This window comes from Panthera leo, chromosome B1 (assembly GCF_018350215.1).
Source record: "Panthera leo isolate Ple1 chromosome B1, P.leo_Ple1_pat1.1, whole genome shotgun sequence".
Classification (NCBI taxonomy): domain Eukaryota; kingdom Metazoa; phylum Chordata; class Mammalia; order Carnivora; family Felidae; genus Panthera; species Panthera leo.
The window spans coordinates 51,146,723-51,173,465 of NC_056682.1; the positions used below are offsets into that span (position 1 = coordinate 51,146,723).

The 26,743-nt window shown below is 40.4% G+C and overlaps 1 protein-coding gene across 11 annotated transcripts in view; it reads left to right on the top strand.

Annotated features, from left to right (window-relative positions):
* Window positions 1-26,743, top strand: part of MSRA (methionine sulfoxide reductase A) — a 455,502-nt gene that overhangs the window by 278,553 nt on the left and 150,206 nt on the right. For all 11 annotated transcript variants that reach the window (XM_042934989.1, XM_042934999.1, XM_042934998.1 and 8 more), the window contains one exon: window positions 24,892-24,996. In XM_042934989.1, the coding sequence (XP_042790923.1) occupies window positions 24,892-24,996 (105 nt within the window). The remainder of the gene's footprint in view (window positions 1-24,891; window positions 24,997-26,743) is intronic.

A 26,743-nucleotide genomic window follows, 5' to 3' on the forward strand; every position in this document is an offset into this window, starting at 1 on the left:
TACACATCATTATCAGCTGACTTCAGAGCTGTCTCTGTAGTCTCTGTGTTTGTCAGGAAGACTACCGGTTCCTGTCATGCTCAAGCAGCTGAAGCCATTCCTTCCTGTGGATTACCAGTGTGGGCTGACTGCTTGCCTCCTGGGCTGCATTAGTCTCTGAGACTTGAGTTAGGATGAATATAGCAGAAATGTCTTAGCCACTGCTTTTTGGGGGATGATAATTGTTTAAGTAGGAAAATTGATTAAAGGGAGGGTGAATCATTAAAAAAAAGGGTTTATAGAAACCTTAACTTTTTAGACTTAAATAGACATACCTTCTTGTGCCGACCTTTGGTTGTGGGGTCAGTGTCTTTCCTTTCATGGTAAGTCTCTTTCTGGAGTGCCTCCTTATCTTCCTTACCTAGCCCGGTGGGGATGGGGGTGGGTAAGAGTGCATACTCTGGAGCTAGACTCTAGCCTGCACTGTGACTCTGTCCATTATTGATGCTGTGATCCTGGCCATGCCATTTAACCTCTTGTGCCTAACTGTCCTCATCTCTAAAATGGGTATCATAATAGCCCCACTCTGATTGGCTTGTTGGGAGGATTAAAGAAGTCATATGTAAACTGTCTAGAACTGTCTTTCATACAGAATAAGCCCTGTTTGTCATTATTATTATTATTATCTACAATTTCTAGTTTTGTCTTCTTTCAAATTAAGACACATGTGAAGCAATCTGAACATAGAATTTATCTAGATTTTTATGATTTCCTCCCTAATTTTTTTCTTTTTTGTTTTTAATTGTGGTAAAATACACATAACATAAAATTTACCAATGTAACCATTTTTAAAATTTTCTTTTTTCTTCTTTAAAATTTACATCCAAATTAGTTAGCATATAGTGAAACAATGATTTCAGGAGTAGATTCCTTAGTGCCCCTTACCCATTTAGTCCAGCCCCCCCTCCCACAACCCCTCCAGTAACCCTCAGTTTGTTCTCCATATTTATGAGTCTCTTCTGTTTTGTCCCCCTCCCTGTTTTTATATTATTTTTGTTTACCTTCCCTTATGTTCATCTGTTTTGTCTCTTAAAGTCCTCATATGAGTGAAGTCATAGGATTTTTGTCTTTCTCTAATTTCACTTAGCATAATACCTTCCAGTTCCATCCACGTAGTTGCAAATGGCAAGATTTCATTCTTTTTTATTGCCAAGTAATACTCCATTGTGTGTGTGTATGTCAAATTATATATATATATATATAATTAGACATACACACACACCACATTTTCTTTATCCATTCATCCATCATCCATCAATGGACATTTGGGTTCTTTCCATACTTTGGCTATTGTTGATAGTGCTGCTATAAACATGGGGGTGCATGTATCCCTTCGAAACAGCACACCTGTATCCCTTGGATAAATGCCTAGTAGTGCAATTGCTGGGTCATAGGGTAGTTCTATTTTTAGTTTTTTGAGGAACCTCCATACTGTTTTCCAGAGTGGCTGCACCAGCTTGCATTCCCACCAATAATGCAAAAGAAATCCTCTTTCTCCACATCCTCACCAACATCTGTTGTTGCCTGAGTTGTTCATGTTAGCCATTCTGACAGGTGTAAGGTGGTATTTCGTTGTGGTTTTGATTCATATTTCCCTGATGATGAGTGATGTTGAGCATTTTTTCATGTGTCAGTTGGCCATCTGGATGTCTTCCTTGGAGAAGTGTCTATTCATACCTTTGCCCTTTTCTTCACTGGATTATTTGTTTTTTGGGTGTTGGGTTTGATAAGTTCTTTATAGATTTTGGATATTAACCCTTTATCTGATATGTCATTTGCAAATATCTTCTCCCATTCTGTCAGTTCCTTTTAGTTTTGCTGATTGTTTCCTTCGCTGTGCAGAAGCTTTTTATTTTGATGAGGTCCCAGTAGTTCATTTTTGCTTTTGTTTCCCTTGCCTCCGGAGATGTGTTGAGTAAGAAGTTGCTGCGGGCAAGATCAAAGAGGTTTTTGCCTGATTTCTCCTTGAGGATTTTGATGGCTTCCTGTCTTACGTTTAGGTCTTTCATCCATTTTGAGTTTAGTTTTGTGTATGGTGTCAGAAAGTGACACCATACACAAGTTCATTCTTCTACATGTCGCTGTCCAGTTTTCCCAGCACCACTTGCTGAAAAGGCTGTCTTTATTCCATTGGATATTCTTTCCTGCTCTGTCAAAGATTAGTTGTCCATACGTTTGTGGGTCCATTTCTGGGTTCTCTGTTCTGTTCCATTGATCTGAGTGTCTGTTCTTGTGCCAGTACCATACTGTCTTGATGATTATGCTTTGTAGTATAGCTTGAAGTCTGGGATTGTGATGCCTCCTGCTTTGGTTTTCTTTTTCAAGATTGCTTTGGCTATTTGGGGTCTTTTCTTGTTCCATACAAATGTTAGGATTATTTGTTCTAGCTCTGTGAAGAATGCTGGTGTTACCTTGATCGGGTTTGCATTGAATATGTAGATTGCTTTGGGTAGTATCAACATTTTAACAATATTTGTTTTTCCCATCCAGGAGCATGGAATCTTTTTCCAATTTTTTGTGTCTTCTTCAATTTCTTTCATAAGCTTTCTATAGTTTTCAGTGTGTAGATTTTTCACCTCTTTGGTTAGATTTATTCCTAGGTATTTTATGGTTTTGGTACAACTGTAACTGGGATTGATTCCTTGATTTCTCTTTCTGTCGCTTCATTGTTGGTGTATAGGAATGCAACCGATTTCTGTGCATTGATTTTATATCCTGCAACTTTGCTGAATTCATGAATCAATTCTAGCAGTCTTTTGGTGGAATCTTTTGGGTTTTCCATATAGAGTATCATGTCATCTGTGAAGAGTGAAAGTTTGACCTCCTCCTGGCCGATCTAGATGCCTTTTATTTCTTTGTGTTGTCTGATTGCAGAGGCTAAGACTTCCACTACTATGTTGAATAACAGTGGCGAGTGTGGACATCCCCATCTTGTTCCTGATCTTAGGGGGAAAGCTCTCAGTTTTTCCCCATTGAGGATGATATTAGCATTGGGTCGTTCATATATGGCTTTTATGATCTCGAGGTATGCTCCTTCTATCCCTAATTTCTTGAGGGTTTTTATCAAGAAATGATGCTGTATTTTGTCAAATGCTTTCTCTGCATCTTTGGAAAAGATCATATGGTTCTTGTCCTTTCTTTTATTGATGTGATGAATCACGTTTTGCAGGTATTGAACCAGCCCTGCATCCCAGGTATAAATCCCGCTAGGTCATGGTGAGTAATTTTTTTAGTGTATTGTTGGATCCGGTTGGCTATCTTGTTGAGGATTTTTGCATCCATGTTAATCAGGGAAATTGGTCTATAGTTCTCCTTTTTAGTGGAGTCTCTTGTCTGGTTTTGGAATCAAGGTAATGCTGGCTTCATAGAAAGAGTTTGGAAGTTTTCCTTTCATTTCTGTTTTGGAACAGTTTCAAGAGAATAGGTGTTAACTCTTCCTTAAATGTTTGGTAGAATTCCCTTGGAAAGCCATCTGGCCCTGGACTCTTGTTTTTTGGCAGATTTTTGATTACTAATTCAATTTCCTTACTGGTTATGGTTCTGTTCAAATTTTCTACTTCTTCCTGTTTCAGCTTTGGTAGTGTATATGTTTCTAGGAATTTATCCATTTCTTCCAATTTTACCCATTTTACTGGCATATAATTGTTCATAATATTCTCTTATTATTGTTTTTATTTCTGTTGTGTTGGTGGTGATCTCTCCTCTTTCATTCTTGATTTTATTTATTTGGGTTCTTTCCTTTTTCTTTTTGATCAAACTGACTAGTGGTTCATCAATTTTGTTAATTCTTTCAAAGAACCAGTTTCTGGTTTCAATGATATGTTCTACTGTTTTTTGTTTGTTTGTTTGTTTGTTTTTGGTTTCTATAGCATTAATTTCTGCTCTAATCTTTATTATTTCCTGTCTTCTGCTGTTTTTGGATTTTATTTGCTGTTCTTTTTCCAGCTTCTTAAGGTGTAAGGTTAGGTTGTGTATCCGAGATCTTTCTTCCTTCTTTAGGAAGGCCTGGATTGCTATATACTTTCCTCTTATGACCGCCTTTGCTGTGTCCCAGAGGTTTTGGGTTGTGTTGTTATCATTTTCATTGGTTTCCATATACTTTTAAATTTTCTCTTTAACTGCTTGGGTTACCCCATTCATTCTTTAATAGGATGTTCTTCAGTCTCCAAGTATTTTTTACCTCTCCAATTTTTTTCTTGTGGTTGATTTTGAGTTTCATAGTGTTGTGGTCTGAAAATATGCACGGTATGATCTCGATCTTTTTGTACCTCCTTAGGGCTGATTTGTGTCTCAGTATATGGTCTATTCTGGAGAACATCCTGTGTTCACTAGAGAAGAATGTATATTCTGCTGCTTTAGGATGAAATGTTCTGAATATATCTCTTAAGTCCATCTGGTCCAGTGTGTCATTCCAAGCCATTGTTTCCTTGTTGATTTTTTGATTAGATGATCTGTCCATTGCTGTCAGTGGGGTGTTGAAGTCTCCTACTATTATGGTGTTACTATTGATGAGTTTCTTTATGTTTGTGATTATTGATTTATATATTTGGGTGTTTTAATATTTGGCACATAAATGTTTACAATTGTTAGGTCTTCTTGGTGGATAGACCTCTTGATTATGATACAGTGCCCTTCTGCATCTCTTGATACAGTCTTTATTTTAAAGTGTAGATTGTCTGATGTAAGTATGGCTATTCCAGCTTTCTTTGTTGACCATTAGCATGATAGATGGTTTTCCATCCCCTTATTTTCAGTCTGAAGGTGTCTAGGTCTAAAGTGGGTCTCTTGTAAACAACATATAGATGGATTTTGTTTTCTTATCCATTCTGTTACCCTATGTCTTTTGAGTGGAGCACTGAGTCCATTGACGTTTAGAGTGAGTACTGAAAGATTTGAATTTATTGCCATTATGTTGCTTGTAGAGTTGGAGTTTCTGGTGGTGTTCTCTGGTCCTTTCTAATCCTTGTTGCTATATATATATATATATATATATATATATATATATATATATATATTTTTTTTTTTTTTTTTTTTTTTCATCTTTTCTCCCCTCAGAGAGTCCCCCTTAATATTTCTTGCAGGTCTGGTTTAGTGGTCACAAACTCCTTTAATTTTTGTTTGTCTGGGAAACTTTTTATCTCTCCTTCTATTTTAATGACAGCCTTGCTGGATGAAGAATTCTTGGCTGCATATTTTTCTGATTCAGCACACTGAATATATCCTGCCACTCCTTTCTGGCCTGCCAAGTTTCTGTGGATAGGTCTGCTGCTGCAAACCTGATCTGTCTTCCCTTGTAGGTTAGGGGCTTTTTTTCCCTTGTTGCTTTCATGATTCTCTTCTTGCCTGAGTATTTTGTGAATTTGACTATGATATGCCTTGTTGATAGTCTGTTTTTGTTGAATCTAATGGGGGTTCTCTGTGATTCCTGGATTTTGATGTCTGTATCTTTCCCCAGGTTAGGAAAGTTTCCCACTATGATTTGCTCACATAACCCTTTTACTCCTATTTCTGTCTCTTCCTCTTCTGGGACCCCTGTGGTTCTGATGTTGTTCCTTTTTAACGAGTCACTGATTTCTCTAATTCTTAAATAGTGCTCTTTTGCCTTAATCTCCCTCTTTTTTTCTGCCTCATTATTCTCTATAAGTTTGTCCTCTATATGGCTGATTCTCTGTTCTCCCGCATCCATCCTTGCTGCCGTGGCATCCATCCATGATTGCAGCTCAGTTATAGCATTTTTAATTTCATTCTGGCTACTTTTTACTTCTTTTATCTCTGCAGAAGAGATTCTAATCTGTTTTCGACTCCAGCTAGTATTCTTATTCTTGTGATTCTAAAATTCTGGTTCAGACATCTTGCTTGTATCTATGTTGGTTAAATCCCTGGCTGTCGTTTCTTTGTGCTCTTTTTTGGGGGGTGAATTCCTTCATTTTGTCATTTTGAAAGGAGAAAAGGAATTAATGAGGTAGAAAAATTGAAATTAAAAAAATTAAAATAAAAAATATTAAAATTAAAAATTAAACACACACACACACACAAACACAAAATCAAATAGATGGTGCTAGATCCTAGGTGTGTTTTGGTCTGGGTATTGAAAATGGTTTGACAGATTAGAGGAAAAAAAGGTGGGGGGAGGAAACAAAAAGAAATCGTCTGAGAATTTGAAAAAATGAATACACTGAAGTAGACTAAAATGAGATGATGGGAGTAAAATAGAATTTGAAAAAATATACACAAAAGCAAAGAATATAGTAGAAAAAATTAAGGAAAAATAGTTTTAATAAAAATTAAAAATAAATATGATTTTTTTCTTTTACTGTATTTAAGAAAAAAGAAAAGAAACAAAAAAGAAAAAAGAGGAAAAAGAAAAAAAGAAATCGTTTGAAAATTTGAAAAAGTGAATACACTGTAGTAGACTAAAATAAAATGATGGAAGTAAGATAGAATTTTAAAAAAATTTACATAAAAGCAAAAAATATAGCAATAAAAATTAAATAAAAATATTTTAATAGAAATTGAAAGTACAAATGAAGTTTTTCTCTTTCTGCATTCAAGAAAAAGAAAAATGAAAAAGAGTAAAAAAATTAAAAAAAGGAAGTTGTTTGAAAATTTGAAAAGGTGAATACATTGAAGTAGACTAAAATAAAATGATGGAAGTAAAATAGAATTTGAAAAATTGACACAAAAGTAAAAAATATAGTTATAAAAATTAAAGAAAAATATTTTTAATAAAAATTGAAAATAAAAATGATTTTTTTCTTTCTGTATTCAAGAAAAAGAAAAGAATTGGAAAAGAGAAGAAGAAAAAAAAAGGAAGAAAATTGAATAGATGAACCTGCTAGGAGATTGAAGTAGGACTGAAATTGCTTCGTTTACTCCTACAATCAGTCTATGTAGCTCTTTATAGTCCATAAAGTAAGCCGGTGGTGAGACTTGTGTTCTTGAAGAGCGAAGTTGGCCCAGTTGGGCAGGGCTCAATGTAACAGCTCTGCTCTCCACTAGATGGCGCTGGTAGCCTACTGGGGTGGATTGTGTGCTCGTAGGTGCTCATGCGTATGCGTGGGAGTGGTGAAAATGGCACCACCCAGCTACCCAGTCTGTTCTCCCTGATCAGCAGTCATGCACCTGTCCTCTGTCTTCAGCTTTTGTCCACTCCCTGCTTCTTCACTGTCTGTGACCAAGCCCCAGGCAGTACCTCTCTCCTGAGTTTTGTCTTAGATGTGGCTGTTTTCCCCGGCCCCTTACTTCTGAAGCACTGTGGCTTTGACCTGTTCTGCCCCTCTGGGGGAGGGTCTCCCTGAGAAATGGCCAAATGTCAGCTGCACCCAGGAACGCTTGCGGGACCCTGCTGCTGCTGGTGCCCTGAGGCTACGGCCAGGTGCCAGCCCGCCCCAGGAAAAGTTCACGAGATAGTGTAGCATCAGCATTTCAGGGATTATGGAAAATCACAACACATGTCTGGCACCAGGCTTCACCCTTAACGACCTTGTTCCAGCACCAGCAAATGTGGCCGTTTTCTGGGGTGGCTTCAACAGTCTCTACCAAATGTCCTTCCAGCAGTGGAACCGCTTTTCCCCATGTGGCCTGAGACCCTCCCGAACCCCACTCTGTTCCTGGGGATTCTCCCTTCCCACCAGAGCGCTGCCAGGTATCGAGCTGCGGAGTTGCAGCCTTTGAGCTCCCTTTGTTTACAGTCTTAATGGAATTTAAACCCTCTCCTTTCTCCTCTCTCCCTTTTTAGTTTAGTCTCTGCGGTTGTTTCCAATTTTCCACTGTCTCTCCAGCTCCTTTTGGGGAGGGTTGCTTTTCCCATATTCTTCCCCCCTCCCCAGTCTCCGTCCTGTCTCCACTGCAGAAGCGGTGCCCTACTGTCCATGGCTTCTCGCTCCCCAAATTCACCTCTCCACGCCACATGTACCTGCTGAATTCTGTGGTTCAGGTTGTGCAGATTGTTGTGTTAATCCTCCAATCAGTGTTCTAGGTGTGCAGGATGGTTTAGTGTTGGTCTGGCTGTATTACATGGATGCGAGACACCCAGAAAACTTCCATGCTGTTCCGCCATCTTGGCTCCTCCTCCCCAACTTAACCATTTTGAAGCGTACAGTTTTGTAGTATTAAGTTCATTCACATTGCTGTGCAACCATCACCACCATCCATCTCCAGGACTCTTCATCTTGCAAAACTGAAACTCTGTCCCCATTAAGCATAACGCTCCATTTTTCCCTTCCCCCAGCCCCTGGCAACCACTCTTCCCAATCTTATGTAGTAGTCTTTCCCACACTTAATTTCATAGTGTTTTTTTTTTAAAGAGACCCAGTGTGGGGCTGAAACGTACAACTCTGAGATTGAGAGTGGCATGCTCTACTGACTGAGCTGGACAGGTGTCCCTTAATTTCATTGTATTTTTGAATAATTTTCTTTTATTGCCTTTTTCTAAAGCCTTCAACTTAATTCTTAATAGAAGCAAAACTCTTTCTCTGTATGTAATATTTAATTAAATTTGTAAGTACAACAAAGAGTAAATTGGTCTAAACAGGTTTGGGAACAAACATAACCAACTTGATAAGGCTTCCTTCAATTGATGGGAGCAGAAGGGTGCAAGTGTACCAGAGAGAGTCGCACGTATTCTGGTGCTGTGGTCTTTGGCCACCATGTTTGCCAGAAGGAATGATGTGGATCAGTTAATTGGAGACTTTGTGTCAATTCTGCGGTTTACCTTCTCTGCTGTATAGTGCTTGTCATTTTCATCATCTGAAATACCTACATACCCAGCTCTGTATGTCTAAATTGTACCCACTTTTCAATGTCTAGTTCAGATGCACCTCCTATATGAAAACTTCCCTGTTCTTTCCTTTCAAACTTCTTTCTTTTAATGTTTATTCTTGAGAGAGAGAGAGAGCAAGAGAGAGACAGAGCGTGAGTGGGGGATGGGGAAGAGAGAGACACACACACAGAATCTGAAGCAGGCTCCAGGCTCTGAGCTGTCAGCACAGAGCCAAGTGTGGGGCTTGAACTCACGAACCCTTGAGATCATGACCTGAGCCAAAGTCAGACACTTAACTGACTCAGCCGCCCTGGTGCCCCAAACTTACATCAGGGGCACCTAGGTGGTTTAATCTGTTAAGTGGCCAACTCTTTTAATTTTTATTTCTTTTCTTTTCTTTTCTTTTTTTTTTTTTTTTACTTTGAGAGAGAGAGAGTACAGTCAGGGGAAGGGCAGAGAGAGAGAGGGAGAGAGAATCCCAGGTAGGCTCCACAGTGTCAGCACGAAGCCCGACACCAGGCTTGAACTCATGAACTGTGAGATCATGACTTAAGCCGAAACCAAGCATCAGACACTTAACCAACTGAGCCACCCAGGCACCCCTTTCCTTTCAAACTTCAAAGGCACTGACCTGTACCTCTACAATGACATCTAACACCTTCTACCTTGCATTGTTAGTATTTCTGTGAGTTCCCCAAGAGCAGGCTCTGTGTCACATTTCTTTGGATTTCTCATATCATTGGCTTGGTGCTGTGCATGTAGTCATATCTCAGTCTCACATTTATTAAATTACTGCCTTGCCAGGATGGGACAGAGAGAATGAGAAGGGGTAACTAACTATTGGAGCACTTTTAGTTAACAAAACCTGTGTGGGTGTGTGTAATACAGTGTATTTTTTGACACTTTTATTGTAACCGTTTTGTAGATGAGGAACCTGAGACTCAGAGAAGTTAAATAATTCATCCAAATCAAATATTCTGACTGCACTGTCAATGCCCTTGGCATAGTGTCTCAGCACTTCATTGTTCAAACCATTGGGTTTTGTTTAGGGTAGTTCTCTGGGTTCATAAATTAATTACTAACTGTCATCAAAGAACTGCTAGTCAAGACTAAAAGATTCCCAGTATCAATCAAATTCCAGCTGAATTGGATCTGTAGGCAGTCATAGGCAACAATCATTTGGTGGTTACCCTCAGGATCAGTGTTTATGGGCAAAGAGCAAAAGGCTATGGAATCAATAACTGGGTTGGAGCCTTGGCTCTGACCTACGTTCTGGGGCACCTGGGTAGCTCAGTTGGTTAAGCTTCCGACTTTTGATTTTAGCTCAAGTCATGATCTCATGGTTCATGAGTTGCAGCCCCATGTCAGCCTCTGTGCTGATAGCATGGAGCCTGCTGGAGATTATTTCTCTCCCTCTTTCTCTGTCCTTCCCCTGTTCGCACTCTCTCTCAAAATAAATAAATAAACTTTAAAAAGCAAACAAACAAAAAAACCCTACTAAGTTCTGCTACCTACTGAGTGACTTTAATTCAAATAATGTGACCTCCTTGAGTCTTGGTTTTCTCATCTATAAAATGGATGTGATAATACATGGAGTTACCATGAAGATTTAGTTAATGCATATGAAAATATTTTGTGCTCTATAAGGGTATTACACAAATCCAAAGTATTGTTGTCATTAACCTATACTTACTGAGTACCATTGATCTCAAGGTACAAAAAGTCCAGTGCAGAGTTTGGGTTAATATGGAACAAAGTACCTTCAGTCCAAAATCAGGACTCTGGTGTTAGTTACTGTAGGACCCCTATGGGGACATATACCCATCTAATATGGTGTGGCTAGTATTAGTATCCTGTACTGATGGATTTTTTTTGCTCAGAGACTTGTTTCCCTTCACAGGCTAAAATAACTATAAGCAAAGGCATGTAATCTAAATCTTTGTGTTTTGGATTGCCGGGATATCCAACAAGTATGAGGTTGCCAAGAATGAGGGAGGCCTAGGGGTCAAGTTTGGCTATGGTAGAGCTTAGTATTAAGAGCACTGGAGTGATCCTCTCCACTGAGAAATCTTCCCTGAATCTTCAAGGCTGACCTTCGTACTCCTCCTGTGTGCTCCCATAGAACTCTGAGCACACCCCTCTCCAAACAGCAGTTGCTTCATCCTGTACATTTCCATTTACACATTTCTCTTCCCTCTTGGACTGTGTGCTCCTGTAGGCTGGCAACTGTCTTATTCATTGTTGTCTTGGTTGCACCCAAAAGAGTGCTCAGAGTTCAGGCTAGCTGTGCAGTAAGTACTTGTTGAATGAATCCCTCCTCTGGCAGTCGTGTTCTATTATAAGCCCCATCCAGAAGTGAAAGTGAGGTGGGAGTTATGGTAAATTGCTTCACCATTTTGATTGTACTGTTGTATTAATTAATTAGATCAGTGTTTCTCAATCTTTTAAAAATTATAGGCACCCTTCGGCCCCATTTTAGCCATTTCTTTTTTAATATTCTCCCCCTATTCCCCATTAAAATTTAATCTCACAGATATACTATATGTTAGTTTATATACTGTGGCCCTTTGAAAGGCCACAACATTTCGATATGTAGATGGTTTTGTCCCTTAAGAGACAATTTTTTTCCCCTAGGAGTGATATCACCCCATGAAGAATGTCTGAATTAGATTCTATGTGACTAAATGTGTAGAATCAGCTGGTTTGGTATTGTGCAGATATTTTCTATTTGATATTTACATAGTTATAACATTAAGATTAAGCCTTGGTTGCTCATATTATTGATACGCTTTCAAGATAAGGCTGTGGGATTGATTTTTTTTGTACAACGTAACTGGTGCCTTTGGTGCTATTTAAATAAGGAGACAAAGCCAAGACTTTTCCCAGACCACCAACAGTATTTCAGTGTGGGGCTATTATGCATAAATCTGAAGGCTTGGTTCACAATTCCGTTCTTCTCAAAAATATTTAAACTAAACAAAAAGTTATATTTATTGCTAATGAATGTAGACATCTAAATAAGTGAGAGCCATGCTGCTTGGACGATCCTGCCAGATTGTTCCTGGGCGGGTTATTTATAAATAATGTACCATTCAAGTTGGGAGAATATGCTACTACCACATGAACTTCAAAAGCAACTGTCATGTGGTTTATGTTCAAAATGAATAGGCAATTATTATCTTTGTATGACTTAAAGCAACTCTTCTGGAAATTCCATGTAAGCAGCCACAGTATTAGCAATGACAAGCTTCAACTGGGTTGCCTTTTCTCCTCCGTGTTATTATAAATAGAGAATAGTTTTTGAAGACTATAAAAAAAAAGTCTGACTTGGTTTTAAAGACCTTTCAGTTCATGATTTCAGGGGTTCTCTAGCTGTCTTTTCACTTGGATTCAGAGCACATGCACTTTTAGGAAAGCATGCCCTTGGCAGCCTATGCAGAGAAACCCATCTTTGCTTGGAAAGCAGTCCCTGTTGTTCTGTTTATATTAACCTAGATCCTAATGGTTTGGAAGTTGTTGGCTTTTATAGTGAAGTTCCATCATGAGATGTTCATCATTAGTAGTATGTGGCTATGGAAACACTAATTGTGATATAGATTCGATTACTACCAGTAAGTCCCCAGAGTGCTTTCCCTTTATCTCTGTTATTGAATGCTCTCAACCATACTCAAAGATTGATAGGGACAGGTCTTAGTATTCCCATTTTACAGATGAGGAACTTGTGAGGAAGGGGAGTTAAACAGCTTATCTGGCAGATTATATATGCTCCACATTAGGTTTTTTGATTCCAAAGGCAGTGCTCATTTAATTGAACCACGATGTCCTATGCTTTCAGCCTTTTCAAGGGTCATTATGGACGAGTGACTGGACGTCAAAGGCATAACCTGGACCAGTGAGTAGAAGGAAGTAGACTTGACTCAATAAAGGCAGAACTTTCCAGCAATTAGAACAGTCCAACAATGGCATGGATACTTTGGTGAAGTAGTGTGTGTCCTGTGACTTGAAATGGTCATCTGAATGTTGCAATGTGGTAAAAAACAACGTGGCATTTGGCTAGATGATCTTTTTCAAGTCCCTTATAATCCTGTACATTATTTTTAAAAATCTTATGTCTTACTTCCTCTCCATTGATATAGCTTCATATATCAAACACCTAATTTCATAGTTCTCTTTCCCAACTGCACATCAGAAGCACCTGTCAAGCTTTGTGAAGATGCACGTGCCTAGGCCTGACCCCACGCCCCCTGTGTCAGAATTCCAGTGTGGGGTAGAGTGGGAGGTATGAGAATATTCTTTAAAAAGTGTGATTAGAAGGCATAGGCATAGGGTCGTGAACCACTCTTCTGGTGTAACCCACTGATAACAAGGTACAGACGGGCCTCATTTTGGACTTGGTGTCATTTAACGGCATCCAGAAGGCATAGTTTCTAAGCATACAATATCCTTTTAAGTGTTAATCAGACCCTTAATAAAAGTGTGTTTGTTCCCTTGGCTGCGAGAGTACCATGATTCCTTGTTGGCAGGTTAGTTTTACCAATATCTCATAATGCTTGTCCCCGTCATGGTAAGTTGGGAGTAGGTGCTGGTCCAGGAAATGAACATTTGATCAACCCACCTACAAGAACCTTTCATATACTTCTTGTTCTGGAAAAAACACCTCAAAGGGTGTGAAGGTCAGCCTCTATAATCAGCATGTTGGATACAGAAACTAGTCAGCTGCTCACTCCTAGACTGCTTACCCACTAGTTAACTTCATAGCAGTGAGAAACCTCCAGCACCACAAAGAAATGAATGGTTGTAGTTTATTGCTTTCTTGAGGAATTTTCTTAGCAAGTACTCAACTATGTTTATAGCATTCCTCTGAGAGAATAATCTCTGAAGAATGTGCCTGTATTACATACACACCAGAGGATTATAAATTCCCCACTATGTCTCCCCATGATGGACCGGAAAAAAAATCGCAGTTGTTCCAACAGGATTTTTTTCTACTTTTCAATCAATAGGATGCTTTTGAAAGCTTATATTTCTCTTTGGACACTTTAAGTGACTGAAGAGACAAAAGAAAAAAAGCAAAGATAAAATGACAGTATAGACACTCCTCAAATCCTATAATGAACTCCACAGGGCACCCAATTTTGATGTATTAGGATTTTTTTTATAATGAGTACATTGTTGGAAATCACATTTTCTATCTGCAGGAGCTGGAGATGAAACTGAGCTGACATCTTACCTCTTTGTAGTTAATTAGCAAGAGGGAAGGAGTGTTTTGAATCTTGTATGGGAAGAGGGAGGTATTAGTCATCCAGTACTCCCCCTTTCCCTTCAAACACCTGGATCTTTTTGTGTGCTCTTTGATTTGGTTTAACAGTTTGGATGGGTCTTGTTGGCTGGGAAGGATGAGGGGAGTTGGAAAATGGTTATTATTTAATGAAAAAATAACTATAGCTGACTTCTCCCTGCCATCTTCCCTGTAGGATAAATAAAATAGGTCAGGTCGTTTTCTTTAAAGAGGAGTTCCTTACCTGGACCCAGACTGTGGGCAAAATCCAGGCTGCCAGAGTTTTTGTTGTTGCCTTATTAACACTTGTCATCATTGAATCCCCAGCACTTAGTGAAGTGCCTGGAACTGAGTAGGCATTCGAATATTTATGAGTTTAGTGAGTAAATAAAACATTATGCTGACCCATACGGTGAGGTAGTTAAGTTGTGTTAGTTGTATCTAATACCTTTCTCTGGGTAGGTATGGCGAGTTTTACATAGAATTCAGCAGTTTGGGACAGAGAGGCAGAGCAGAGCATTTATATATAATTCCATTTAGGAGACTGGTCCTTGGGCAGGTGAGCAGTGCTGGGGCCAGTGTGGACACTCATCCAGATGAAGGCTCGATAAGTGGCAGAAAAAAATCAGCACAAAGGATCCTTCAATCTGTGTGTATTTATTAATATCAGATCATGTGCCCAGTCCTGGGGGATGATAGAAAAGAGCCAGTGTCATGGTTCCTTTTCCCAGGAGAACTCCGTATACACGAAACACTGAGCAAGCGCTCAAAAACAGTCAGGACTCAAGTGTTACAAGGTGAGGGACTGATTCCAAGTGGAAGAAGGAGGCTGGATCGGTGGTGTTTGGAAGACAAAAACCATTTTCTGAGTACCCTCTATGAGAATCGCTAGATCCTACCTGCTACATACATCTCTTTTCATCACAGGGGTTTGGCGAGAGACCTCAGGGGACCTGACTCAGTCAGCAAGCCTGGATCTGAGCAAAGCAGATCCCATTGGAGCCCACTGACTGTGCTTTCTCCCCTATATCGTGCTTCTTGTCCAGGTCCTATACGCAGGGAGGGCTTCCTGGAAGAAGCAGCACCTACGGGGACCTTGAGAGTAGTGGAGGGCTTTGATTTCAGGTGGCTGGAGGGTGTGTACTGCAGGCTGGGGGACTACAGCAGCAAGGGGTGTGGATGGGGATATGGACTGTCTGGATCAGGGAGAGTGTGTGGGGAAATGAGATTGGAGACGTGGAGAGGCCTGGTGGCCAAGAAGGGCTCCTGTAGGCCCCTGGGCAGAGGGCAGTTGTGGGAGAAGTGGCTGGGAGTGGAGCCCATCGACAGTGGTCAGATTCTCGGTTGTCTCAATTGCTTACAAGCTCTGAGACTTCAAGCAAGTTATTCAATCTCTTTAAGCCTTGGCTTTCTTGTCAATAAAATGGACACAATAGCATTAATCTTACTAATTGCCCTGGGAAGGTGGCTGTGATACTAAAATGAATTTGTGGAGCCAGAAGCACTTTGAAAATATAAAGTGCTGTGTCCAAATGCAGGGGGGTTTGTGGTTATGTTGGGTTGAGCAGGGGAGCTTGGAGGGTGAGCCAGCTAAGAGGCTTTTCCAGTTACAGCACATGATAGCAGGTCTGTGGTGTTGCAGCAGAAAAGAGCTCCCTGTCTCTTTGCCTGTCCTTTTTGAAATCTTGTTTTTGTTTATGACTGTGGCCGTGGCCTGGATGCACCCCCCCTCTTCCATGAAGCACCTCTGACTTCTTCTGTCCACAATGGCCATTTCCTTTCTGTTGTACCTGATGTCTTGATAAGGATGTTGCCCGTTCACAAACCTACCTTACTCACGCTGCCCTCTAGTCTGTGAGCTGTGTCATGGTGGGCTCAAGTCCAGTCTCTGCCACTTAATCTTTGACTTTGGGTTCTTTTACCTCTTTGCATCTTAGTTTCCTCCTTGAAAAAGTGGGAATAATAATATTACTTATCTCAGGGTTTTTGTGAGTGTTAACTTCATCAATTTGTATCAAGAGTTTAGAGCAATGCATGGAGTTTAATAAATGCTACATTTATTAAAGGTATTTTGCTATTCATGTTTTCCTATCACCCACCTCCTCCTCATTCATTCCACAGATCTTTGTAAAGAGTGTTAAATTAATTAAACAAGGAGGCCATTAGACTGAGGTGGGTCTATTAGTGTGGCACCAACATAAGCAAATCACAGTCTAGGCCTGTAAATACCTCAAGGTTATGAAACCAAAATGCTAAGGACAGCCAATCACAAACAGCTAACTAACAGCTTTAGCTAGTCAAATAATTTCCTTTATTTGCTTCCACAATTTCTCTATATGTTTCTCCCCAGCTCCTGTCTTTGGAGTGCTCCTAGCCCCTTCCTGTTTGTCACTGCCCTATTTTGCATAGATGTTTGCTCAGATAAACACTTAGGATGTTCAGTATCCTTCAGTTTATTTTTTTAATGTTTATTTTTATTTATTTATTTTTTATATTTTAGAGAGAGAGAGAAAGTGATAGGGGAGAAGGGCAGAGGGAGAGAGAAAGAGAGAGAGAGAGAGAGAGAGAGAGAAAGAATATCCCATGTAGGCTCCATGTTCAACACAGAACCCAACGCAGGGCTTGATCTAACAACGATGAGATCATGACCTGAGCTAAAATCAAGGGTTGGACGCTTAACCCACTGAGCCACCCAGGCGCCTCCAGTGTATTCTTTTAACAGGGGTTAATATCCTTCCTCCTTTCCTCTGTGCTCCTCTCCTTCCCTCCTTCCCCCCTTCCCTCCTCACCCATTCCCGTCCAGCCTGCCTGCCTGCCTGCCTTACTTAAGGACTGTGGGACTCCCATGCACCTCCTGATAACTAAGACAGTGAGCACTGAGATCCAGGAGAGGGAGGTTGACAGCTGGCTGCTTAAGGGGTGCACTGGGCTCAGGATGAGTGGTTTTTACACTTTTACACTTAATAGTAGCTCTGTTAAGAATCACCTGGGGAATCTTATAAAAATACAGATTCCTGGACCTTCCCCCCCAAATTATGAAATAATAGTGGCAATGGTAAAAATAACAATACTAACCATACTGTTATGAATAAAGCTAATATTGGGTGGGCCAGACTATTCTTAGTGCTTCCTGTGGATTATCAAACTAATCCTCACAGTAGTCCCTGAGGTGAGTATTATGAATATCCTCATTTCACAGATAAGGAAATGAAAGCTTAGAGAAGAAAGAGCTTGGTCAAGGTCACACCACTGCCAGGTGGCCACGAGGCAAGCCAAGGAAGCACAGTGCTGAATGCTTCCTTGGGCTGAGTGGTGCCCAGCAGGCTGGGTCTAGACAGGCACCCTGTCGACTGTGATGTGTGGCTCATGGCTGGATCACAACATGGGGAGAGGAGCGAGCAGGCCTGCAGGTCTTTCATTGCCTTGCAGATACAGCAGAAGCCCTGCTCGCTGCAAGGGGTACCCATGTGGCTATACTGTCTGCTGGGGGACCAGGTGGGCGACCGTTCCCCGACCCTTCCCACAGCAGCAGCAAAGGGCCCCAGGAACCTTGATACTAGGAGCGGAAACCATGTGCACAGGTCTTATCTGCATCCTGCTTTCCTTGTCTCCTTTCCATCTCTCTTTGCTTTCCTCCTCTCTGCCCTTGACACACCCCCTTCCAGAGGGCAGGGGCTCTGCCCTCCCAGGCTTTTCCTCCCACCCTGGGACCTAGGAATCCACACAAACCATGCAGGTCTGGGCTGCTCGGCTTGCCTTTGGAGCCCCTTTTGCTCAGGCCAGACGCCACACCCAGGAGCCCCTCACAGGCTCAAGCTGCCCTTGGCACGGATGGTCATGCTCATTCGCCTTATGGAAATCTCTGCATCAGATTTGCCCGTGCTGTGGGGAAGGAGCCACCATTTCTACCGAGAATTTGGAATAGAACTCAATTCACTTGCTTAGCTCACTTGCTTATCATGCCAGCGGTGTGATTCTGACCACTTGTGACTGCCGCCTGCTGGCCTGCAGCCATTTGGCTTTGACTTGAGAGAGGTGGCCTCACATATTCTGCCCTGGGGACAGTGGGAGGGCCTTCAGCTCTTCTCAGTCCAGGTGGCTCTTCACCGTCTCCTGAATATCATGGACTCTGATGGACATAGGTTCTTGTCCAAAAGAAGTTGTTGACAAGTGTGATGGCATAGTAGGAAACAGTGTCTCCAGGGAGGCAAGATTCCAAGCTGCTTCCAGAGGCTTCTTTTTACCTGAATTAAGAACTCTCTCATTAAACCCATGTCTTTTAGTTCTGATTCTAAGGTGAGGAATCACACTTGATTCATTATAGTTCATCAGAAGAATGGGAATCTGGGTCTTTGCCTGGTGTGGATGAAGGCCTGACTACAGCTCCCATCGGGGCTGGAATGTGTCGGCTGGGACCTCACCTGAGCACCTGATTGAGTAGATATAGACACTTAGCTGATATTTCTAGAATAGATGCATGAATGAAATCACAATTAGACACTTACAGAGATAAAATTTAGTTTGATGAACTAGAAGCTTCCTTGTATCATCTGTTTTCTCCTGTGATTTAGTCCTTATGGGGAAGGCATCCCTTTTAAGAAAACTCAAAAGGGAAATAACAATAGAAATCTTATTTATGTATAGAGAGCTTTACTCTTCCCCAGTACTTTCCCACATATGACCTCATTTAATCCTGATGAGTCTTCTGTCACAGAGGTTATTTTTATTTCTATCCAAAAAAGAAGACTTGGGATCACAGTCAAAAAAGTGTCAAACTACTTGTTAGACCTATGGTCTAAATTACTTTTTGTGACTTTAATTCTAGTCTTTTCCCCTTCTACCCCAGCTGAGTAGAGAATAACTATAATAATACAACTTTTGATAATAAGACATAGAGAATTAGAGAGACTTACATCCTATGTGGAGGCATGTTCTAATTCCACATTTAGCAGATGAGGAGACTGAAGCAAGTTTCCTCAAGTAGATGAAGCAACTCAATAGATAAAAGGGCCTTCAAAAATTCATGTGGGCCCCTTAGGGAAGGCATGGCTCATATGCCATGGAGCTCTGATTTGAACCACCCTTTTCTTCTATCCCTGGCCATGCCAAGGTCAGGCAGTTGCCACGTGGCTGACCCAGAATGGTAGCCCAGGCAGTGTGTGGCTCCTGAGTGGGGGCTCCCTACGAGCACACAGCACTGCCCTCTGCTACGCTCTCCCTGCCCTTGCATCTCACCAGCTTCCAGGCTGTCTCCTGTTTTTATCTACTGGGCAGACCACCTTCTTGCTCTCTCCTCCCTTTTTACTAGCCTGAGTATAGCAAAACAAATCACACTAACCTGGAAGAGTTGAAGATAATGTTTTCCGCATGGGATGGAAAGCCATGACATAGAACTTTAAAGACAGGCTAATTATCTTGGGATTCTCCTTTAAAAACACCTGGTTCACTTGGCTTCCACAAAGGTCTAGGTGACTGCACAGTGCCTGATTTTTCAGCGCCACTCCCCCCACCCCAAACATTCCTTTAGGTTTCTTCTGGGATCTTTTGTCTTATAAGGAATGACTGCCCATAACCTACTTCTCTGCATTCATTACTTTTCTTTGGGCTCATGGGGTAAGGAAACACTGGGAAATGCTCAGAGAAGACATTAGTCCTTTTCATTTCAAGACATTTTTGAACAACAATGTTAGAACCCCTCTGATGCTGCTGTGAATTGTTAACAAGCATGTTTGCACATCACATCTATCATGGTATTTGCACGATGTTATATGAAGAAACAGCTCAAAGTATTTTTAAGATACAGCCTTTTATCTCTGGAAGCACCAGAAAGTATTTGCAGATTGGTCCCGGGAATCAAATTAGCCTAGCACATTGGTGAGTTCCTGGAGGCGTGGGCATTTCTGTAAGTGGTTCCTAGCTCCTTAATCCTTTTGATCATTTGCACTGTGTATTTTTACACAGACTCTTGTACTTTGGAGAAATAAAATAAAGAAACTTAAAGGTGAGTTTGATGAGGGCTTCTCCCCACTGTTTGTCAATGCAGATGGATCTTGAATTTTAATGGTAGCAGTTTCTTTTAAACCACCAAGCTTCTTTAAACCTCTCCACAAATAATGTCCGTGCTTAGATTATGTCTGAAAGTGTTTATGGAAATCTTTCCTGACCCCATATTCCTACCACAAAAGAAGGGCCTAATCCTGTAAAATAGTCTTGACAGCCTGGATGTCAATTACTCCACAGCTGTGATTTCTCATATAGGGCCACTGCCTATATGACATTTGCAGCCACTTGCTGACTTCAGCGGTCTACAGTCAGGAGCCTGGCTTACGGGCATAGAATGAGCACCTCACTAGATCCTGCTGCTTATTGGCTGTGGGATGTTGTGTGAGAAAACTTGTGGAGAGGACTTAGTTGTCTTACCTTTAAATGGGGACTGTATCTCTCTTATAAAATTGTGAGACATATTTGTATGCCCATGTTTATAGCAGCGTTATTCTCAGTAGCCAAAAGGTGGAAGCAACCCAAATGTCCATTGACAGATGAATGGATAAGTCAAATGTGGCATATCCATATACTGGAATATTACTCATTCTAAGAATGAGGGAGGAAATTCTGACACTTGCTGCAACATGGGTGAACCTTGAGGATTGTGCTAAGTGAAAATTGCACTTTTCTGAAGTGTCTAAAGTGGTCAAATTCACAGAAACAGAAGTGGAATGGTTGCCGGGGGTTGTGGGTAGGAGAGAAACGAGGAATTAGTGTTCAGCGGATACAGTTTCAGGCTTGCAAAGTGAAAGAAGTTCTGGAGATGGATGGTGGTTGACAGTAGCACAAATACTACTTATGAATAGTAGTTCACACTACAGGTGTGAATGTAGTTTATGCCACCAAACTGTGCACATGAAAGATGGTTAAGATGGTAAAATTTGCTGTGTGTATTTTCCACAATAGGAAGAACTCGGGAAAAAACTTGTTATGAGCATTAAAGAAGGTCAAGTAGGTAAAGTGCCTACCGTTTTATCAGACTTCAGTGAAGGTAACACTTTTTACTAGGGTTAGGACATTGTATTGTAACGGTCACATGATACTTCACCATGAGGTTATACCATAATTGGTTTCTTTAAAAAAATTCTTTTAATGTTTATATATTTTTGAGAGAGACAGAGCATGAGCAGGGAGAGGGACAGAGAGAGAGGGAGACACAGAATCTGAAGCAGGCTCCAGGCTCTGAGCTGTCAGCACAGAGCCTGATGTGGGGCTCGAACTTAGGAACCAGGAGATCATGACCTGAGCTGAAGTCAGACGCTTAACTGACTGAGCCACCCAGGTGCCCCAGTTGGTTTCTTTTTTTATTTGACTTTTGGATATCTTATAGTATTCCAGCATTGTAATGATGGAGTAAAAAAAAATTTTTTTTGCATGTACATATCTTTTCCATTATTTGGGGTTGTATCTTTGAGATAGATTTTCTGTATCACTTAGTGGAGGTGAGTTAATCCTTGTGGCTCTTGATACATATGCCTGTGGGAGTTGGTCATTTATACTGTCACCAGCCAAGTAAAGATGCCAGTTTCAGTCTCCTCATCAGCGCTAGTTACGCTTTTAAGCAGTTTTATAAAATGTAATGCGAGATGGTATGTTCATGTTTCAATATGCCTTTATTTGCTTTTATCACTAAAAATGTTGAGCATTTTTCAATCTTGACTTACATTTATTTCTTCTTACATGCACTGCCTGTTTACATCTTTTACCTGTATTTCTAGTGTGGTTTTCTATGCTTTTGTTACCAAATATATTTATCATAATTGTTACACATTGTTGCTACTTTTAATATTTAGGGAGTTTAATTTTTATTTAATTAAATCATTCACTTAAACATTTCAAAATACAAAATAATAATAAGATTTTAAAGTAGGATCAAAAGTGGTTTATAGTAACATTATTATACTTAATGTATCTTCTTCCCATAATTCTCCCATAATTCTTTTCATATCTGTTTGCATAAAATCTGTCTTTTGCTTACTTACATGCCTATAATATTTGAATTGAAATTATGTAAGATGACCAATTCACTTAAATATAAATACATTTTTATTTATTTATTCATTTATTTATTTATTTTTAAGTGTTTATTTATTTTTGAGAGGGAGAGAGAGCACAAGCAAGGGTAGGGCAGAGAGAGACAGACAGAAGATCTAAAGTGGGCTCTGCATTGACAGCAGTGAGCCTGATGTGGGGCTTAAACCCATGAACCATGAGATCACAGACTGAGCTGAAGTTGGATGCTTAACTGACTGAGCCACTGAGGTGCCCCTAAATATCTTTTTAAAAAATAATAAGAAAAATAAAAATATAACCCAATATAAAAAGGATATTGCCAAAATCAGAGCAAATAAATTAAAATTATTAATAAACATGACCTTTTTCTTTGCCTTACTAATAATTAAATTCATTGAAAATAAACTGATAGGGTACAATTGTCCAATTGGTAAGAGTTAAAAACATTATAATAGTCACTGAGATTGGCCTTGAAATATACTGCCAATAGGGAGAGAAAATTGGGTCAACTTTACCGAAGCATTTAAGCACTAGATATCAAGAAACTTAAAAATGTTTGTAAACATTGGTTTAGAAATCCCACTTATGTAACTGTGGCTTGAGACAGTCTTGGAAATGTGGAAAGATATTTATGTTGATAGATAAAAATAGGATTGAGTCTAAACTCCAATGACAGGGAGTGATTGAATAATAGTACAACCATCTTTGGAGTGTTATATAGTCATTATAATGGCTTTTTCTAAAAATTTTAGTGATGTGGGGACAAACAATATGCTGGTATGTAAAAGAAAAGCATGATGACAAGATTACAATAAAGCAAATTGTGCATGGTGTGGTGGTGTGTGTGTGTATGAGCACATGTGCACTTGTGTGTATTTGGTACATATCCAGAAAGAATTGTGTAAAAAATGTTGATAGTACTTATTTTATGTGGTCAGATTACAACACATTATTTTTTTTTCTTTTTTATACTTCTGCACATTTTCTAAGCTTCATATTATTTGTAAATTATTATTTCTACCATCAGAAATAAATTTAAATATTAAAAAAAGATTAAAGATAATGAATAGATTTTTATTTTCTTTTTCTGGATTCATGTTCACTTTGCTTTCTTTGCTTTGTTTATTGGAAAGAATCCTGGACAAAACACCAGAAGGTTTTTAGGTTATGGTCCAGAAATTCACTAGCTCTATGTGAATTTGGGGCAAATCCAACTTCTGTGTATCTCAGTTTTCCAATGGTAAAATGGTTGAGAATTAAGGTGAGATTAACAACCTATGGGCAAACACTTTGCAAACTAAGTTGCAAGTTCAAGGGACTCCTGGACCACTGTGTGGTCTGAGAATTTGTTAGGACTCAGAGAACTCACTGAGAACAGTTATCCTCAGAGTTACAGTTTATTATAGGGGAAGGGTATGGATCAAAATCAGCCAAAGGAGGAGATGCATAGGGCAGGGTCTAGAAGGGTTCCAGTGCAAAGTTTCTGTGTTATCTTCCATGCAGTCAGGATGTATTACCCTCCTGGCATCCGTGTGTGACAGTATGCAAAGAGTATTGCCAACCAGGAAGCTCACCCATGCTTTGATGTCCGGAGTTGTTATTAGGGCTTTTTTACACAGGCATGATTGATTGATTGCCCACAAGGTTGAATTCTGTCTCTGGGTCAGCTGATGCTGTGTTACCCAAAGACCCTACTCTCGGCACAAGGTTGGTCTGTCTGGCATGACCAGCCCTGAACCTAACTAACACTGTTGGGTGTGGCCAACCCTACCCTATGATTCAAAGTGGCCAGCTCCCACCCTAGGACTGTTGGTGTGACCGGCACCACTTTAAAGAAGGACATTCCTATCAGGTATGACATAAATTACCTTCCAGAGGCCAAGGCTAAGGCCAGATATATCTTTGGGCAAAGCTAAATTCTTAACTATGCATAAGGTGACTGGAAAGAGATGGAAAACAAATTTAAATATAGAAATGATATGTATGGAGTCTTCTATCACTTACTGCACTCTAACACCGTAAAATAAGGCAGGGTATGAATTCTATAGATACAAGTGCAAATACCCACTTCCCTGATCTACAGAACCTTGGGGACCACCTCTGAGAATGTGCATGCTAACAGAGACACATTTGCTGCAGTGGTTGTTTACCACGAGACGAATTAGACTGAGAAAACACTTACCACCCTGCTGGGTATGGGAACCTGACCCTTGCCTCTGTGTTAACAGCACAGCAAATATGTCCCCCCATTAACGAATTTATCTGATGCAATATAAGCCTGCTTGTTACAGGTTTCTTGATCTGGCACCATCTCATTCTGTTACAGCAAAACTTACTGCATATAGCACAGTGTGGTGATGATAAAAATAAATTGGCTCATTCCCCTCACAGAGTTTCAAACCATGAGCACTATGTCAGATTGGATGCGTAAGGTTTGATAAGAGTGAGATAAAAAAAAAAAAAGAAAAGAAAACCCAAGTTTGTTTTCTCATGAAATTAAAAAAAATAATTAGAGCACAATGACGAGAAGTCATCATCCTCAGGAAGCTTGCCAGAGGACAACTGTGTGCTCTTATGGAGAAAGAACCAGTGACAGACTTACTATGAAACCATTCGCTAATGTAGTTATGCTCCCACCCTTCCTTCGGAGGAGGGAAGAATTTTAGCCCTTGTCTGGTGATTTTTTGGAAATGAGCAACTTGTAGTAAATTGGTGTTGTCAGTAAATTTTGGTTGTATGTTCTGTTTCTTTCAAGGAAAAACTGGCCATGCAGAAGTAGTCCGAGTGGTGTACCAGCCAGAACGCATCAGCTTTGAGGAACTGCTCAAGGTCTTCTGGGAGAATCATGACCCGACCCAAGGTAGATGAGTGAGCCAGTATTTAATTATCTTACTAATTACAGCTGGGATAATTAGTGTTTGAGCTGCATGGAAGAGATGAACCTTGAAATCACACAGGAGCTCAAGAATATGATTGCAGACATTTATTGACGGAGAAGAGGAGGGGCTGGGGAGCAACCGGGGGGAGAGAATAAAGGCGCAGCCACAGTCTGCACTCCTCCCCCCTTTACAGCTGTCAGGGGTGGGAAAATTCCCACAGAGAAAGACGCCAGACAATAGAGATTCGTTCACCTTTGATTATTGCATTATTCCTCCTTAATGCAGTCTTTTGTCTACAAAATTAAAGTGTCTTTCTAGCAGCTCCAAAGTTTTCCTGATTTATGGTTCCTTTATTTCCCTGAATTTAGCCTTTCTCATCTTTTGACATTATCAGGCTCTTTTTTTTTAAATGTCTGCGGGTGATAAAAAAAAAAAAGAACATAAAGATAAAACGCAATATTCAGTGGGTCCACAATGCTTAAGTTATTTACATATTTCATTTGTCTTCTTTGAGATTTGTTATATGGAGACATTAATATGTTTGGGCTATAAACAATGGTGGCCAGAAATTTTATTTGAATGCACACACAAGCAAAAATCCCCTGTTGGCAAATATCATTTGTAATATTCAATAATGAAGCAATTTCCAGATTTCATCCTAACAGCCTTACAAGCACTGCCTTGCCAATATGATGATCTGATATTATGAGGCTTATGAACTGAAAAGTCCTATATAATAGATGTGATTTTCACAAACCCTGTTCATTTAGCAATCAGTCTATTTAACAAAAATATTTTCCCTTTGGTGTCAGGTTTTTGTGTAGCGGGTATGCTATGTTGGCTGTTTCTGAAGAAGGGATCTGTTTTTCCAAATGTGCATTGTGCTTTGTGGTGGAATTTTAATATGACCCCAGCAGCACAGGATGGTGGGCCCTGAGTTCTGGTTCTAAGAACCACTCAGTGCCTGGGGGATTTACTAGAGGGCAAAAGTCAGAGCTAAGTATAGTAAAATGATAAATAAGCCAGGGTACTGCAGGTACAGGATCCAAGCAAATCCATCAGGGTGGGTGAAGGCCTAGGAAGGAAGCCAGGAGCAGGAGTTCCATTATAGTGAAGTCTGGTTTGACATAGGGGGATGAGTCCCTAGCAGTAGAGGGATAAGGTATGGGGCAGGGGAGGTAGAAGACTAGTAGGGCAAGAATACTATAATGAGAAGATTCAGATGTCACCCTGGTCTGGACTACTAGACTGGCCTATCATATAAGAAAGGCAGGTCTGACAAACTTAGTCTTGGCTCAAGCAGGAGGCTCTGACAATGAGCATCATAAACAAGAGTGATGATGGCTAAGAGCTTGTGCTGGTGGGCCTTTGATCCAGGTGGAGCAGGCATTTGGCTCTCAAAGCCAAGGGTCATGGCAGATGCTGAGAGCTCCAAAATTCTCAGTGAAGATACACATTAGGAGCCCAGGCAAGCCTGAAGTCATGTAGGAGACAGGATCCCCACAGGCTTACAAGGTTAGGTACATGGCCTTTGGCCTGGCCATCCATAATGTCCTGTCCTGATGGAATCACTTTATGCTTAGCCCTGGCAAAATTTCCGAGGGTGAAGTCTGTCATGCACTTCTCTCCTTTCTTCTCTTAACTTCTTACCTATTTTATCACATCTTTACCAGCACACCTCAGTTAATTATATCACTAGTACTGGCCCCTAAATCTTAGAGGGAATTC